The 18,550-nt window shown below is 37.2% G+C and overlaps 1 protein-coding gene across 1 annotated transcript; it reads right to left on the bottom strand.

The window, feature by feature from the left end:
* Nucleotides 1–613: 613 nt before the first annotated feature.
* Nucleotides 614–18,266, bottom strand: htr1d (5-hydroxytryptamine (serotonin) receptor 1D, G protein-coupled). Its single transcript, XM_052580126.1, has 2 exons — nt 17,901–18,266; nt 614–2,967 (listed from the first exon to the last, which is right to left on the bottom strand). The coding sequence occupies exon 2, from the start codon at nt 2,335–2,337 to the stop codon at nt 1,186–1,188; it is 1,152 nt and encodes a 383-aa protein (XP_052436086.1). The 5' UTR covers nt 2,338–2,967; nt 17,901–18,266; the 3' UTR covers nt 614–1,185.
* Between the last annotated feature and the right edge of the window lie 284 nt (nt 18,267–18,550).

Here is an 18,550-nt window from a genome sequence, read left to right as displayed (position 1 = left end):
TAAAGATCTATTTTATGGGGTGTGACCTCATCCTTGCTGCGTGGATAAGTGAGAGGGAGCTTTTTCTGTAGATATACAGACTTTGAATGTACAGACCATCTATCTCGACCAAACAGCCCAGCACAGCTTTACCCTGCACTCTCAAATGCTGTTTGAGAGCCTGCGGGCAATGCGTTCAGGGGATATGGCTCATTATTCCTTTATGACTCAGGTCTATGGTCTCTTATTAAAGTATTTTCTTATTAAAAAAAACCTTCTGAACCAACATGGCTGACCTTCATCATAAGAAATAGTGATGGGAGGGCAAAGTTGACAAATTTCCAGGATGCCATTATTCATATATACCACTGCAGTCAGAGGTGCGTTATTGTGATATTTGATGAAATAATGACCTTAACATCATAAAACTCCTTCAGTAGTACTTTTTTCTAGAAATGAGCTAAAGCTGGCACATTGTGTCAAAACACATCATTCTCTCTCATCAGGTACATCCAGAATTTGAACTTTTGATCATTATATGCCCTCCTTCTGCTTCATCATGTCCTGAAATGAGCCATGCAGCCCGAAGCCTGTTTTTCATCTTCATGATCATAAAACTCCTCAAACTCTGACATCAAAATTAAAGAGGAAACTAACACCAAAGTCCTGTCACTCAAAAATACAAAAACCTAAAGCTTTGTTTAATCTTCTATAATGAACAGTTTTATTTCGGGAGTCTATGCTAATGTCCATGGACTTCAGCTTTGTCCTCAGGGGACCCATATATTCGTTCCTTTGGGAACAACAGCCTTTATTTATTTGTGTTCTTTTTAAATAAATAGCCTTTGATATTAATATCAGTCTGTTTCTGGTAAATAAGGCAGTTTATAGACAGCTATTAGTTACAGAGACAGTAGAACGTTGCTCTCTAGCGAAGGATCCATAATCTTTGCATGCATTCATAAACTACGAGGAAGCATCAACAATATGGCACAATATTTTACAAGCTGTCTCATGAGAACAGTAATATACATCGACCAGACACTACGTGTGCATTTAGGAGCTCACTGAAAAACGAACGGTAAGGTACGTTGGGTCCTCAACAGCAGATGAACGATGAATGTTCACAGGATTCAGATATTTTCTGCAGAAACCCTCTTAAACCTAAGTCATGAATCTGTCAAAGCACATGGGAGGCGTGTAACATCAGTAGCATCTTTTAAACTTGGTGAGTTTGTGGAAGGCTTGTTTGAAGTCATCATTGAAGGCAGTGTAGATGACTGGATTGATGAGCGAGTTGAGGTACCCCAGCCAGGTGAACACATCAAAGAGTACAGGATGAAACCAGCAGTCTTTACAGACCCCCATCACCAGCGTGAACACGAAGAATGGGAGCCAGCACACTATAAACGCACCCAGGATAATCCCAAGAGTCTTGGTGGCCTTCTTCTCCCGAGCGGCACAAAGACGCTTTCTTTCCAGCACGCTATCAGCCAGCTTCACTTTGACACTGTTCGTGAAAAGAGGAGACCCTCCTCCCCCACCTCCACCACCTCCTCCTCCTCCAGGATGAAGCTGTCCATCCTGATTAGAAGTGGAGTTCAGGGAGCAGAGCGAAGAACCCGTCGAGTTCTGGATGAGCTGAGCAGCGGTGAACCGTTTTCCACTGGTCGCCGGTGTTTTGAAGATCCTGGAGCGAGCCGCCACATAGATACGCCCGTAGAGAATCATCAAGAGGACTGTGGGAACATAAAACGCGCCGAATGTGGAATAGAGCGTGTAGGAGATCTGGTCGGTGTTGACCATGCACTCCGTGAGCTCCTCGTGGGCCTTTGCCTGCCGCCAGAAGAGAGGAGGCAAGGAGATGGAAACCGAGATTACCCACACTACGGCGATCATCAGTGCCGCTCGCCGCATGGTGCGACGCTTCGAGTATTCCAGGGCATCAGTAATGGCCCAGTATCGGTCAAGCGCGATAACGCACAGGTGCAGAATGGAAGCCGTACAGAACGTTATGTCAGATGATAGCCAGATATCACACACAATCTGACCAAGGGTCCAAGTCTTACTGACCGTGTACACAATGCTGATTGGCATGACTAAAATGGACACCAGGAGGTCTGTCGCTGCGAGAGAGCCAATCAAGAAGTTGGCAGGGGTGTGAAGTTTGCGTGTGAGGAAAATGGTGGCGATCACAAAAGCGTTGGACAGAGCGGTGGCCAAAGTGACGATGGCTAGCATGGCAGAGATGGAGATCTGAAGACTGAGGAGTGTAGCTTCATCCCAGGGCTCCAGTGTTGTGGGACTGATTGTGGCATTGACGAGGAAGAACTCATATGAGCTGTTCACCAGATCCATGTTGCATGGTTCACCAGCACTTCATATCATCTATGCATGATTCTTAGCATTAAGGATCAATTAATCCATGGAAACATCTTGGGTAAAAAAGTCATTTAGTTTGTTAGTTGCAGATATTAGTGATTTGCTTTGCCTTTGTGAAGGTCATGGCTAATAAATGTGAGCAGTAATTCATGACTAAAAATACAGTGACTGTTTCTAATGTTTTTTTGAGCAGTACGTTGACGTGCACAGAAAGTTAAATGCCACAGAATAAACGAGGAAGCTTTTAACCTTTGCGTTTGAATTTGAGTTATAAAAATATTCCTTTAGCCCTTAAATCACTGCATATTATTTTCTTTATAGTCTCTTATTCTATCATGAGAACTGAAGATCCTTCTATTTCGGCTCTTATGAACTGCTGGAAGACTTTAATTTATTCTGCTGTTGGTCTGCAAAGAATTAGCAGTTTCAAACTAATGGGACAGAATATTCCTTTATTTCCTGTAGATCCACTGATGGCTGCAAATGGTTCAAAGAAAGCTGATTTTGCAGTTTCGCAGAACACCCCAGGCTGTACAAGTTCTTGTTTTGAGTATTGTCCTCATGAAGGTGTTAGTCCAGATGAAAGGATTCAATCCAAATGAAGATCTGGAAGAGAGAAAAAGAAAGAGAATGAAGAATGGGAAAGTCAGAGTAAACTTTATGATTTTGGTCATTACTTGGGGTCAACCGATTATTGGCACCAGTATTAAGCCTTTTCATGGTTATCTGTTTCTTAATTTTTAAAACTGGTTTCCCGATAAAACAAAACAAAACATTTAAACAGTTTTTTCAGAGCCCTTATTATTCTTAATTTTGACATTAATTTAATCTTTACACTAGACAGATATATCGGTTGTCGGCATAATTGATCTGTAATTATCGGTATCAGGATCAGACCTGAAAAACACAAATCATTCGACCCCTAATTTTTACATACACAACAGTTAATCTTTAAGAAATATAATAAGAAGTTGTGACTGCTCAAAATTGCCAGAGAGCTTAATACAGAATGACTCTTGAATGCCAAAATTTTCTCGCAAAGGTGTCTCTAACAGTGAATTTATTGTTGTATAACGTATAATTAAACTAAATGTAAAACTGTATAAATTGTTTAAATTATATTTATAAATGTAATACATAATATTTACAAATCATTTCAAAATAATACATATACAATTATTCATTTCAAAATAAATAATACATATACAATTATACATGTATAATTAGAAAATGACCAAACTGGGAAAGAAGTGAAGAACTAAATCAAAAGGCATTTTTGATTGGTTGTGAATCAGAAGCTCATTGTACGATTTACTGTTAGTTTGTATTTATTCATTTAAATTAGTGCAGAATAGTTAGCTAATAGATAGCAGCTGTAAATAGCTTTTTCAGTTTCCAGAGCTCTTAATCTACCTACACACTATTTTCTGAATTACATGAGAGAGCACAAATCAATTCACCATAATGACATCCATTGTGCATGCACAAATCAAGATACTTGCTCACAAATCTGATTCATTATTTTTCTGATATCTTTTCAAATGTATGTAGTAAGTTTTGCCTCCATTAACATATTTCTTTACTCTTGGCTCTGCTTTTCAGACTCAAGCTTTGATTGATGAGTATCTAGAGTATTATAGAGCCTCGAGGGGAAACCTGTCACCATGGAGCTTCCAGAGTTCCTGTGTCTGACTAACAATGTGCCATGACACCTGCAAGCATTCTGGTTCTGTCCTGGTGAAAAAGAAACCAAACCGTAGAGCTCACTCTCCTGCCATCAGGTCACACACGTCAGTCTCATCACCTGCCAGCATCTTTACTAAAACATTAGCAGTTTCCGGTGTGCTGCAGAACACACTCACATTTCCTTTTCTTCATAGTTAGATACACACACATAGGGATATACATATCTGAATATTTATAGAAAAGTCAATCATGACATGTCTCCGTACATGTCAAGCTAAGTGGGAAAAAAAAAATAATAATAATAATTGTGGTGCAATTTATATTCTGTGTGATGCTTTTAGGGCCAAGCATTCAGATTTGAAATTGAAATTCTGTAAAGAAAACTCGTCCACTGTCCTTCATGTATAAAACATGCCATTTCCGTACTCGTAATTGAAAGCATAAAGGTCATACATCCCAACAGGACCCAACACCTTTTCTATTAAATGGTGTTGGTTTACCTATAGTAGCCAGGATGAACATCTCAACAACAAAACTGCAGGTTAATACAATGCACAAAAAAAATTATAATAATACATTTAAAATAAAAAAGCATTCGGTGATGAACAGGATAGTTGAACATTTATTTGAAATGTAAATCTTTTGTAATATTATAAATGTCTTTAGTGCCACTTTAGGTCAATTGAATGCACCATTGCTGAATAAAAGTATTCTTTTATTTTAAAAAATCTAACAGTTCCCAAACTTTTAAAACTATACTCTATACTATAATGTAAAACAATATGAAATGCAGCCAGCATGTGAGAACTGGGCAAAGACTTCAAAATGTGAGTTTCAGATGTTAAAGAGGATTTAAACTCAACAAACTAAAGAACAGAATGTAGTTCTGTTGTTGTGGCTTGTATCTCTGTAAAACAGTGTCATCATTAGCATATACTTCATGTGAGACGGCAGGAAACAACAGCGGATTATCTCCACACCAGCAGATCCAACAGGCTGTACGCTAATGAGGCCAACCGGAGGGTATTACCATGCTCCAAATGTTGGCCCAACGTTTTCCCTACTTTTGTTAGGTTATGTGTAATTGCTGAAAGACAGTCAAAATAACTAAATTAAAAACCCAGGTCAATATATCAAGAGGAAAGGAGACTTTGAGACTGGCAGGTTGACTTAACAAATGCTCAGACAACACAAAAGTGTCTTGCATATTTATTGCCAGTACTGACCGAATCCTCACATACACTCAAATGCACAAAACTTTGTAAAATGCCTTTGTACTTTGTAATTGTCAGCTTATATTTGTCAATTGTCCGGTTGGATTTTTGTGTGTTTGACTTGATGGCACAAACAAAAAGAGGAAATGGAATAGCACCAAACACGTGTCCAGAATTAAAGGGTGAAAGCCTTCAAGTGCATAGATCCAAAAACAAGTCAAAATATAATGAAGATATGTACACATAAACCAAAAGCTTACGTCAATTTAAACATAATGTGCAAAAGTGTGAATTGCAGCAAAACAAAAAAAAAAAAATCAGGTTCAAACCACAGTTTTACAGCACTAAACTTGGCATTTTTTTTTTTGTTCTTTCTATATGGCTTCGGATCTTTGTTAATAAAGTTAGGGTGAGCAGTCAATAGGGTCTAATGTTGTTTTGGACCACACTGACTTTCGCTGTATAACAGTTGAAGCACTGTTAATATTATCATTTTTGTTTTGCAAAATAATGTCATACAGCATCAGGGTGAGGAAGTTGTGTTGATACTTTCAATTTTGGATGAACTGTCCCTTTAATTGTAAAAATAAAGAAAGCAGAGCTTCTGCAATGCATGCACGTACAATGACATCCCAACTAAAAGTTCGATATTAAAATCTTCCCATGTGATGCTAATAAAAAGCACAGAACAAATACAGTTATAGCGCTACTTAATGGAGTAAGTGAATTGTTTGTTCTGAGAATGGAAAATGGTCAGGGATGAGGGTTTATTTTTATTTATTTTCTACACTCAATTTATCTGCCAGTGGTTATAAAATGAAACAGACAGCATCCATGGTAACAGAGCAGACCTGGATGTTATTGAATGATGTCAGTCTTGTATGTTTTTGAGTTGTGCATCAGTGGAGTGTTTGAGTGGAGTATCCTTATCCAGGTGCATCTCAATAAATTACAATGTTGTGGAAGAGTTAATTTTTTTCAGTAATTCAACTCAAATTGTGAAACTCGTTTATTAAATAAATTCAATGCACACAGACTGAAGTAGTTAAAGTCTTTGGTTCTTTTAATTGTGATGATTTTGCCTCGCATTTCACAAAAACCCTTCCTCCAGACTCTAGCAACCTTATTTCCAGTGGTGTATTAGTGGTGGGCATAGATATTTTTTTTTTTAAATCTAGATGAATCTCACTGTAATCTTGGAATTAATCTAGATTAAAATGGCTCATTTGAATTCTGCCGAAGGCATTCAGAATATGTGTGCTACCCAAATAAAATAATGACTAAAAGTTATGTTAAGTCTTTATCTCCTGTTTCCAAAATGCATCACAAACTGCTTGAGAAAGCTGTAAAGGAATTCCACATTGCACAAGGTGCATACAACCTTACACTTGTTTCACACATAATTCGTCTGCAGTACGTATGCGTTTCGTATTTTTTTTACCCATGTTAACGGATTCCAGCGTTCATGCATTTGCGGTCCGTCAGTGCGTTCCAGGGGCGGTGCATCTGCAGCAGTGCAGCGATCGTTCACGTACAGAGTTGCGGACTGCAAACGCATCCTGTGCGCCCTCTCGCGGCTGGAGACGGTAATGTTTTCTGTTAGTTCATTTCTCTTGGTTCATGTCAAATTAATTTTGATAAATAAGTCGCACCATATAATTGTTTATATTTAACCATTATTCATTTAACATTTAAATTTAGAAGTTGCCATTAAAATTGTTGCCATTTAAAATTTGAAGTTGCCGTTATCTGATCCTTCCAATTCGTACATATTTTTTGAGGTGGCTAATTCGTACAAATTCGTACAACCTCACACGAACAAATTTTCACATTTTGTAAAAAGTCATATGTATTTTACAAGGTGACAAATTTGTAGGAATTCATAGGAATGACCAACCCTAAACATACCCCTCACAGAAATCAATAAAAATCGTACAAATTAGCCACCTTGTAAAATATGATAAAAATTGGTCGTGAGATAGCTTCATAACAAATCTATGTCCGATTTGAATGACTTAAATAGACCCATGACCTCAATATTAGCTTTGATACTGTAAGTGAGCAGAACAGAAGTCCTGAAATCTCCTCAACATGGATTAATAGAGGAGATATATAAATGTTTTCTTCTTCTTAGATGCAGCTCAGATGTGTAGGAGGAACACTGGTCCAGAGTTAACAAAAATCATTGTGCCTCTTCCAACACCCTGGATGAGTCACCAGGTAAGTACCACCATTTCAAACATTTTCTATTAAGAAGCACCTTTTGTGGGCACGTGATCTACAGATGGGCAACAGATCTACTAGGAACCGTAGGAGGTTGTAATGCACTTCTGGAAGGTACGAACAAGATTTGAAGTTGCACTAAAGCTTTTGAATTTGCGTCTGGAGTTTCTGTTGTTTCTTTACCCTCTGTAGAGGCACATGTGATCTGATGGTATTTGGGATGTCCTTTATTGACTTAATACATTCAGTCACTTTGCAAACATCAAAAACAATGTGTTCTTTTTGAAGATCAAGCCGTTTTGGGCATACTTGTGGGACTGTCATTGTCAGTTTAATGAGGTGAGTTGGGCTGGGAAGCGGTGCAAAGTTAATTTAATGATACATTAAATAATTAATGTGAAAAATAAAGAGTATTCTTGCTAAATGTACTCCAAAAATATATGTTATACAATGTAATATATAATGTAAACTATATAATTTTGTATGGGAACATTCCAAACATTCAAACCTAGATGCTGAATGGTGTCTATATTTATTTAATGCAAAGGCAAGTGTGTGGTCTGAATGTGGCACATTGGTAAATGGTTGTCCAAGGTGATTTTGTCCTGTATCCCTAAGGTGACTGTATGTCCTAGACTCGTCAGTAGGTATTTCTGTGCTATACTTTTTCATTTCTTACAAGAAGTTATAATCAGGTCAGATCTTCACACTTCTGCAAGGACACGTGTCTTTTCTTCCTTTCTGCCACTTCCTTTTTATATATATATATATATATATATATATATATATATATATATATATATATATATATATATATATATATATATATATATATATATATATATATATTAGTTGCTTTTGCATGAAAGCTTTTGCCCAGAACATAATTTTACATTTGAAATGTAAATGTCTATGTCCAACAAGTAGGTCAAAAATTGTAATAAAAATCTACCCCAGGCCCAACTGAAAGATTCTCTGACCTTTCTCCTCTCCTGTCAGGTCTGATAACTGTCACATTTGCACCAAAAAAATAAAACAAAACAACAACAAAAAAAAACCTGCAAAGTATGCCGGCAGGCTTCACATGTCTCTTTGATACCGTTTGACCTCCTCCATTTCTGCTTTTCAACATCATCTCCTCCCACTCTTGCCCTTGTTGTTGTGTTTGGCTTTGGCTCTGAACTTTGTGAAGTTTTGAACAGCAATGAGTGGACAAGTGGTATAATTCTGGGTGTTGATGTGTGTAAAAGCCTACCGATGTAGAAATACGTACAACTGGAGACTTGAATTAAAGCTGCAGTCGGTAACTTTTGATGCTCTAGTGGTTAATAAACAGAACTGCTTGCGTCTTGCGGAAGAACATTGTAGCCGGAACTACTTCTCTCTGTTTATGTCTATGAAGAATCACAAAGGTACTGGGTTACTCCGCCGCGGTACCCCAGAAGTTATCTAAAATAGTCAGAATATAAACACTTATTATAGGTGCACCCTAGTGATTCAGGAAAAGCTAAAAACACGGTTTGGAAAATGGTTTCATGGTGTACTCACTTATTATATAAATTTTTCTACATTTTGAACACAAACAAAGTTACGGACCGCAGCTCTGATTGGTTGTTTTTTACCGGGAGCAGATGACTTTCTGCAAATGGCAATAGGACCACTGGGAGGAGCCAGAGGAGCTTGATTTTTTTGTCTCATATTCTCCTGTCAGGACATAATGACAGGTTTAACAAATATGTAAAAAATATATTTTTACAAAAGTTACCTACTGCAGCTTTAAACAACACATGAGTTACTATGAGACTTAAAGTTACAAGGGGAATAAGGTGGACCAGGACACATTAAGAGAATTTCGGTTACTATATTGCACCAGTGTCACTACAACAATAATTTCATTATATATAGAAAATTATCTGTAATATACATGGAAGAAAAAATAAATAAATTGTGTGCACGATTTACTAATTCTTTCCTTCAATGTACTAAAACGTGCACACGATTACTATTGTGTTACACAAGGTACACAAGATGGGGACCGGGGCTCTGGCTCTTCTCAGTTTGCGGAGGAAGTAGATAGCTGCTGAGTTGCGAAGTTGTCAGTCCAAGAGAAGTTTCCTGTGATGTGCACACCCAGAAACTTGGTGTTGCTCACTGTCTACACAGTCGCACCAGTGATGGTCAGAGGAACATGTTTAGTGTGCACCTGATCAACAACAATCTTCTTTGTCTTCTCTACATTCAGAGATAGATTGTTGTCACTGCATCACCTGGCCAGGCGGCTCCCCTTGCTCTGTAGTTTCTCTCATCACAGTTGTATAATCCGAAAACTTAATGAAGAGTTTGGAGTTGTGTGACATTTGCAGTTGTGGGTCAGCAGAGTGAAGAGGAAGGGGCTCAGCACACATCCTTGGGGGGCCCCAGTGTTCAGTGTGATGGTGATGGATGTGTTACTGCTGACCCATACTGCCTGATGTCTTCCAATCAGAAAATCCAACAGCCAGTTTCACAACGAAGTTTTGAGCCCCAGCTGGACCAGTTTGTGAATGAGCTATAAAGAGATGATTGTGCTGAATGCTGAACTGAAGTCTATGAACAGTATTCTGACATTTGAGTCTTGATGTGTGAGTGCTGAGTGTAGGGTAGTGGTGATGGCATCATTGGTCGTGCAGTTGGATCGATATGCAAACTGAAAATAGTCCGGGTGTTGGTTGGGGGCAGACTTGATATTGAGCATGACTAGCCATTCAAAGCACTTCATGAGAATAGGAGTAAGTGCAACTGGATGGTAGTCATTGAAGTAGGATGGAGACGGCTTTCTTTGGGACTGGAATGATGGTGGTAGCTTTGAAGCATGTGGGGACAACAGCCTGACTAAGCATAATGTTGAAAATGTAAATATTTTTTTCGACACATAAATTGTTGCTAAACAATAAAAAAAATTATAATTGAAAATATTTACTGGGCAAGTACAAATTTTAATCACCAACAGAATGTTTTTTCTTTTTCTGACACATACATTTTTGCTAAACCAAAATCATTGTTTGATCAATAATTTAAATCACCTTAAATCTAACTGAAAATATTGGCCGGGCAAGTGCATATCAGAACTTCCAGTGGAAAAAAAAGCATTACTGTGGATCCCTGTAAGGAAATGAATATACTGTAGGGAAAAACACCAAATCAAAAACAGACAGCAGCAATCAAGTTGCGGTCTGGGATTGTAATTGACACACAAGCACAGAGACTACAGTCAAACAGCTCAGTGCATCTCTGCATTTGTGTATGGAGCAAGTCAAATTGATTTTTCAGTTCTAGTTGTCTTCACTGAAGAATTACGATTCTAGCAAGCTCCAAGGACCAGTTCAATATCGGCTTGAAAGCAGTGACCTCAATTTGTAGAGCTCTCTGCAGTCCTATTGAGTTTCTAAGGTCCAGGGTAAACTTTTATTCAGCAGTAAGGTATATGGTCATATAAGTTTATTCAAATAGAGTTTTAGAGAAAAACCAATAAATGCATGATGTAATGAGTTATCTGATCGGTTTCTCTTCTCTTTTACATAGAGCGGTTTTATTTCTTATAATGTAGGCTGTGAACCCTAGATTGCTCCTGAGGACTGGAGCTATAATTACTGCACTGTAGGTCACATTGGGTTGAAAAGCATCTGGTAGATAACAACCGATTGAACTGATATAGAACTCTTTCTTAAGAAAACAGCGCTTCTTCTCGAGTGTTATCACATCCTAGTGGTCTTTCCAATCAAATAAGTGCTCAGCCCTGCAAATATATTTTCTTGCCCCTTCAACCTTTTCACTCTCGGCGTGAATGTCCTGTAGATGAGATTCATCAGACCTTTATGAGCCCGGCCGTTAACAGAGGCCAAGAATGATAAGTGTGAAGATGTTTTGTTGAGGCAGGACAGCTGTTTGCTTTTCTGAATTAAATATTGAAGACCAGGTGAAGAGTGTGGCTTGAGTTTGAAACATGGGATTCGGTACTCGGGGCAACGTGCGCTGCATTTGAATTATAGATTCAAGAGCTTTATGATCACAGGTCAAATATCGTCAGAGTGACATGCAAGGTCTGTGAATATCTATAAACAGAAGAGTCTTAACACACTTGTTCATTTGCGTTGATCAATGTATCTGGGAACAATCAATATCAATGTAGCCTAAGGCTGATTTAACTCATTAAATGGTTGCGATTTAATGGTTGTCCTAAGAGTGATCTATAGAAAACCTAGCAATTATCTACAGTCAAAGCAAATTCGATTTTACAAATGGAATGATTGTGCTCAGTACAGAGACTGAATAGTGTTCATCAAATAATAAAAGACATTTTCTTTTATAGTTAAAATAAATGTGTCAGATACAAACTCTGCTTTGATCTGTTCATGGAACATCCTCAATCTTGCGATGTAAACAGAATATGTTTGTCGACTCTCATCGGCTGTTCAATCAGTGTCTCTACAACTCCATAGAAGCCAACAAAGGTCCAAAAGCAAGTGGGGGGAAAATTTTAAAAAGCAAAGATTCTAGTGCTGCAATGCTTTAAAATGTAGTTTGGCATCTCATCAGTGTTAAACCAGCTAAGCCGCAAAAGACCCTAAGCCTCACAGTGTTCATGAGGTTTTCATCTGTTGCCTTCTTAAACCTTCACTAATCATGTAAACCTCTGACTGAATTACATTGCAGAACTTCCATGCTAAACAGTTAGCACTCCTAAAATAGCTCTAGCAGATAAGTCTTCACCATTTCAATCAAAAAATATCTGAAGACGTTTTGAAGCAGAGTTGAAAATGTTAAAGAAACAGTTAACCTGTCATCATGTACTCACCTTCATGTTGTTCCAAACCTTTATGACTTATTTACAGACTTCAAGTTCTTTTCAAGCCATGCAACAGATTTGTGTGAGGAACATGCTGAAATTTAGGTCATTATTTACAATAATCTGCTGTATATCTGTCATGTCAGGATTGATTGACATTGTCAATAAATCAATGGCACCATATTTTGCAATGGTAAATGCCTTCAGAATATATGGATTAATGCACAACTCAAATGGAATGCTTTCATGGTGTCGTGTGGAGATTGACAGAAGGAATGCACCAATATAAATGGTTAAAAACCACCTAATGTCCAATCAGTATTATTACCGGTATAAATGGTAAATGGTAAAAATAGGTAATTCTGAAAAAATGCTAATAACCGATATGGTACAGATATATATCATGCATCCTTACTTGACAGCCATTAGTGCATTTTTCACCTAATTTCAGCCAATTTGTGATTTCTGAAAAAACATGACATGGTTGGTGAGTAAATTAGTTTTTTTTTTTTAACCATATTTTGGATTAACTATTTATTTAAGCCTCTCTGGATTGTTCTCCTCACAAGCACCGAAACTCTGAATCACGAAACTGTGGACCAAGCTAAGCACATAAGGTGAAGAGTTAATCTGTACCATCTGCAGTAAGGAAATAAAGATCTTAACAAGGTAAGGCTGACTGTCCTTGTCAAATGAACTCATAGCGCTTCTTTCTTTGAAGCATGTTTCGAAGTCATGTTACAATCTTCAAAGCACATGTAGAGAAAAACAACCCCTGACTTCTCTGAGAGTCAACATTTCAAAAATAATGGAAAACATGTTTTAGCCAAGGAGCTTTGAAACAGAGACACCTCGGAATGCTTGATGAACACGTTGAGTTCCTCCATCACGTCAGGCTCCACAGAACACAAAGACTGCAGTGACATGGTGGAACCTGGGAAGTGATGAATTTTTAATAGCTCAGAAGAACAGCATTCAATCATCTCTGCTGAGAGCTTGGCTGGCACTGAACCTGAACCTGCTGAATCAGATAACAAGATCACCTGTCTTTTTTTTAAAAATGAATTCAGCTGGACTTGACCTGAGTTTAAATTAAGCCACTTATTAAGGTCAAGACTTGTTCCAAACATGAACAGCTCAAGGTGATGCTGTGGGATTTTCTCCTTAAGGCTAACTTCTGGTGTATATAACAATCTGACCCTCAGTGAAAGAAAAAAAAATCCTTTTAGCTGCTTCTCCAATCTCCACCAAGATGGCCTATTATTTCTAACCTGCAAGGGAGTGATGGACAGAACCTTTTAAAGGGTAATGATTTTTTCTTTAACACCAAACTTTGTCTATAACACACACACACATACATATTTAGCTCAAAGATATCGAGCTTACGCATAGCATTTTGAAGTTGCATCAGATGTGTTGAAAGAGAGAAGAAGTCCTTGCTACATCAGAGGTGTTATATATTTAATTCTGTAAGTGAACAGTAAAGTGGGACAATCCTTGATGCCCAACACGTCATCATGTGTGTGAGCGAACATGCCTGTGTGTGAGTTCAAGAAAATACAGAGATTGTTTGTAATGATTAGAAAGAGATGACTGTGTTGAAAGCACAATAGAAGACTGAGATAAACCATCAGGAGTCACCTTACAAGAGCCGCACTGCACACATGATTCACAGACTGTCTTTGGCCAATGAGTTGATCTTTAAGTCTCTGTGGAACACCAAAAAATAAACAAAATAAGACCTGTTCCAAAATAAACAAATACCTTTGATAAACTTAATTAACTTAATTTAATTGCTGTGTCACACTTTTTGAACAAAATTAACTATTAAAGCAACTACAAATGCATAAAAAATGGAAACCTTCAGTTTTTTTTTTTTAATTATCAGGAATATAAATTCAGTCAAAAATAATCAAAACTGGTAGTAAATATCACATTATTGCAAGATGTAGAAATAGATAGTAACTTCAGCAGGAAACATTAACTAAGCAAAGCTGTCAAGACAGTCTTTAAAAAAAAAATGTTGTGCCATATTTGGCTCATGGGTAGAAATTGACTGTAATGACTGGAGAGAAATAGAACCAAGAGGCAGTAAATGCTAATGATCTGGAGGTAGTTATAGATATTATGTAATCATCCATTACAGAGTAATGAACTCACACACTGGGGAAAAACAATTATAAAATAGGGATGACAGGGAGAGAAAAAAAGCATATACACAAACATGAGAGAGTTCTGTAGAGCAGAAGGTGAAGTTTAGAAATAAGGGTTCTTTAAAGGTTATATTTAAAAAAAAAAAAAGTTACAGCTGTAAGGCAAATGAGAAATAGAAATATTCCAAACTATGTCACCTGTTTCATCTGACAAATATTGTAAGGGAATATTGTGTATGCCTTGTCAGTACATCCTTCCTTCAGAAAAGCACAGATTAAAATGATCTCAATAGCATTAAGCGAGGAATTTTATTTTATTTTTTTTACTTTAATACGTAGGACTCCACAATTACCTTGACTAAGACACAAAAGCTTTGAGTTATACTGTTGATGAATTGCAATTAAAAAAAAAAAATATTCAGACAAATTTTTTTTTTCCTACATGCAGAAAATACAGATGCATAAAACGTACTTCTTGTTTCCTGCTCAATGTCTAGGATATTTCATACCCAGTCTATTACAGTCTATATATGTTTAATATAAATACATGCCTCATTTTGCATTATTGACACACTGTTTTCCTAATGAATGTTGTTCAGTTGCTTTGACGCAATGTATTTTGTTTAAAGCGCTATATAAATAAAGGTGACTTGACTTGACTTGACATGCAAATAAGATTCAACAAAAACACATAGCCAGTTTAGTCAGAAGTTTGGTAGCATACATGCAAATCTCATATGTAAATAAAATTATATATAAAGATTTATTTGCATGTCAAATTTGGTACAAGACATCTAGCTACACTGATCATCCCTGTCTAAACTGACTAAATAAATTGAAATTATCTCCAAAATAAAAAACAGCTAAATACATATACATGCATATATGCTTCCACTAAATTTGTATTGCTGCAGTGTGTTTTGTTCATTTACAGGTTGAAGAGAAGCTCAACTCCTCTATACTAAATCCAGGATGGGTTCAGTGTGGCACTGGCGACCAGTGAATATCCCAGTACCTTCTTCATGCAAAGTCTGTTTCGCAGTCTTACATACATGGAACTGGAAAGAAAATGACATGAAATATGTTTTCACACACACTGACACCTAACAGTCCTATTCTGAAGTCCCATCCCTTTATTCTGAATGGTATTGGTGCATAAATGAATGCACATCCATTTAGACATTTGAAGTGTTATCTTATAGCAAAATAAATTCTATGTGTATAAAACTGTGTAAGGCAAATTATAAAATATACAATCACCTAAAATCAGTAATGATGCTTGTATAAAACCCAAAAAACATAACTATAAACCATAATGAGTATGAAATGAATCCATGTATATAAAATCCCCATCTACCTGCCATGACTAGTTATCTCCTAAATTGAAGAACTGGATTGCTTTGATTCTCCAGAGATGTTGCCAGGGTTACACAAATGCAAAATTCCACTGCTTGTGAGCTGATACTGAGAGACACAGACTCGTGTTTTGAGCAAAGAAAAGTGCCAGGTGCTCTCCTCCCTTCCCCAATCTTCTGCTTTATACCTTTAATCTCAGTATAATTTATCCCTTTCATTGATTTCATATAGCTGGAGATGGACAGCCATCCTTAGAGAATACTATATATGGAACATATAGGTGAGGAGGAGTCAGGTTTAACCCTCTTTGTGAAGACCAAATGTCACTACAAGGACAGTAAAACCTGAAATCCCCTAAAATATGGATACCAATGGCATGCAAGAGGAAAACGACTTAATAAATAAACTAAAAGATGTATTAATATAAAATATAACCAGGTTTGAAGGTTAAACAGTGAGTTTCTATCGAAAAACATTTCTAAATTAAAGCTGAAATGAGTTTACATTTCAAACTTCAAATTGTTTTGACACACAAACATGGTAAATCTCAAAAGATCAGAGAAGAATATATTCCTCCCACATCCAAAACCTTTGCAACACAAAAATGAATTTGACTCGGCATTGTGGTAATTATAAAGGTTAAAAATATGCTTTTAACGACACCACAACACTTCTCTGTATTTGGATTAGGCTTACAAAGCATCATGTTTCAGAATGCTTATATGCAATTATTTTTCATATTTATACATCAGATCTGGTCATTCGAGCAGGTTTGGACAGAGGATTTTCTTGGAGAGGTCACAGCTTTCTGCTGACGATTCACATGAGCTTCCAAAGAGCCAACACATATGCTCCCCTTTCACACCAGCTATCTGTCCATCTCACACACTGCAGTTGTGCTGTGCATGTGGTGTGTTGGCATGAGAGTCAGACAAGAGAGGGTGACAAATCCGGAGGAAAGAAGCGAGAGAAAGGCAAAAAAGTGAAAGAGGAGAAATAGGCAATTACGCATATGTGATTGAATGATGTTGCTGTTCCGTGAGCTACAGTGACCAGTGGTCTGCCCTTTATATATTATCACACCACTGCTGAGAGTTTAAACATGCTGATAGACTGTAAAACTCAAACAATCATCCACTCTGATCATGACCATGACCTTTAACAGTGGTCATTCATGTCAGTTGTGATGCTCCACACAGACATTCAAAAACTCAGCTTGATGGATTGAGCATCACACCTCAAGAGTAATTAAGGCTGTTAATTAACACCACAGTGGACTTTCTTCATTTAAAGAATGTGGTGGGGGTGTTAGGAAGAAACCAGGAAAAGAAACATGATTTGACTCTGTGCTATGAGTTCGGATTTTCTTCTATACAAAAAAAAAAAAAAAAAAAACACTTTCAGCTAGCCTAAAATTAAACCTGCACACACAATATTAAACCGGCAAACCGGTCTGGCTGTGTCTTATTGATGGTGCAATATGAGTTTCTCATGCTGATGTTTTCTACCTGCTGTTTGCCTCAGGTTTGTAGTATCTTAATATAAATTATGATATTAACTGATTACATGATACCAGAGCACCTTTCTACTTGAAATTCCAGCTTAAGAGCTATTTGTGTGTGTGTGTGTGTGTGCGTGTGTGTGTGTGTGTGTGTGTGTGTGTGTTGAAACATGATACCTGTTTCTACCTGGTAGCAAGATCACAGACAATCTTACACCATCAAAAAAAAAAAAAAAAAAAAAAAAAAAAAAAAAAAAGCACGGACTAACTAATGGCCATTGCACCAGCTAGAAACCAGCAAACATGTTCCAGAACACAGCTATTTTTAACAGGGTTCAGGACAGAGAGGAAACAAACATAATTCATACATATTAAGCTTTTACCCTAAAACAACAAGCTTTCTATAGTGTGATAGTTTTTGTTAACAACATTAACGTAGGCTACGAAACAGTTTCGTTTTAACTGACCAGCTGACACGCATTCATGTTTTCAACATTCAGAAATGAAACGAGAGGTATTCTGAGTACCCACCAGTGACCAAGTGACTAAGCAAGATATCGTCAAGTATTTCAAAAACTTACCAAGCTGAAGTTGCAGGTTTCATCATTTCATCACGCAGGAGACTTCCAGTCAAAGTCACCAGTCCGTTTCAAGCCGAGTATCCAAAATAACTTTTACTTTTAAGTCCGTCACTTAGCTTATGTTTTGCAGAATTTGCGTTGCGTCTTTTCCGGCTCAGCGTAGGATGTATGGTTACGGATAATGCATAGCTAGTTGCATGAGACTCCAACGGTAGATGAAAACACAATTTACTTATAAAGACACAGAAAGCTTTGAATAATATTATCACCACATGAAAGTAAAAAATCCATTATTTAATTGACTTAGCTCAAATAAGAGTACACTGTCCCGTTTCGTGCTGCTGTTGTCTCTGCTCTCTCTGTCATCCTTTCTCTCTCTCTCACACACACACACACACACACGGCACGCGCGCACGCACCCTCCCTCTCTTTTTCTATCTCTGAAATCCTGTCGCAGCGCTATTTCTACGTTCTCTGAGGTCCGTCTGAAAATCTCAATAATATATATATATATATATATATATATATATATATATATATATATATATATATATATATATATATATATATATATATATATATTAAACCCTTTCTTTCTAACTATCTGATTAACATTACATTCGCGCTCTTTGCTCTGACACGCGCAATGA

This window comes from Carassius gibelio, chromosome B17 (assembly GCF_023724105.1).
Source record: "Carassius gibelio isolate Cgi1373 ecotype wild population from Czech Republic chromosome B17, carGib1.2-hapl.c, whole genome shotgun sequence".
In the NCBI taxonomy this organism is placed as follows: Eukaryota; Metazoa; Chordata; class Actinopteri; order Cypriniformes; family Cyprinidae; genus Carassius; species Carassius gibelio.
The sequence above is the reverse complement of the archived record's forward strand: the minus strand, read 5'-3'. Positions and strand labels throughout refer to the sequence as shown.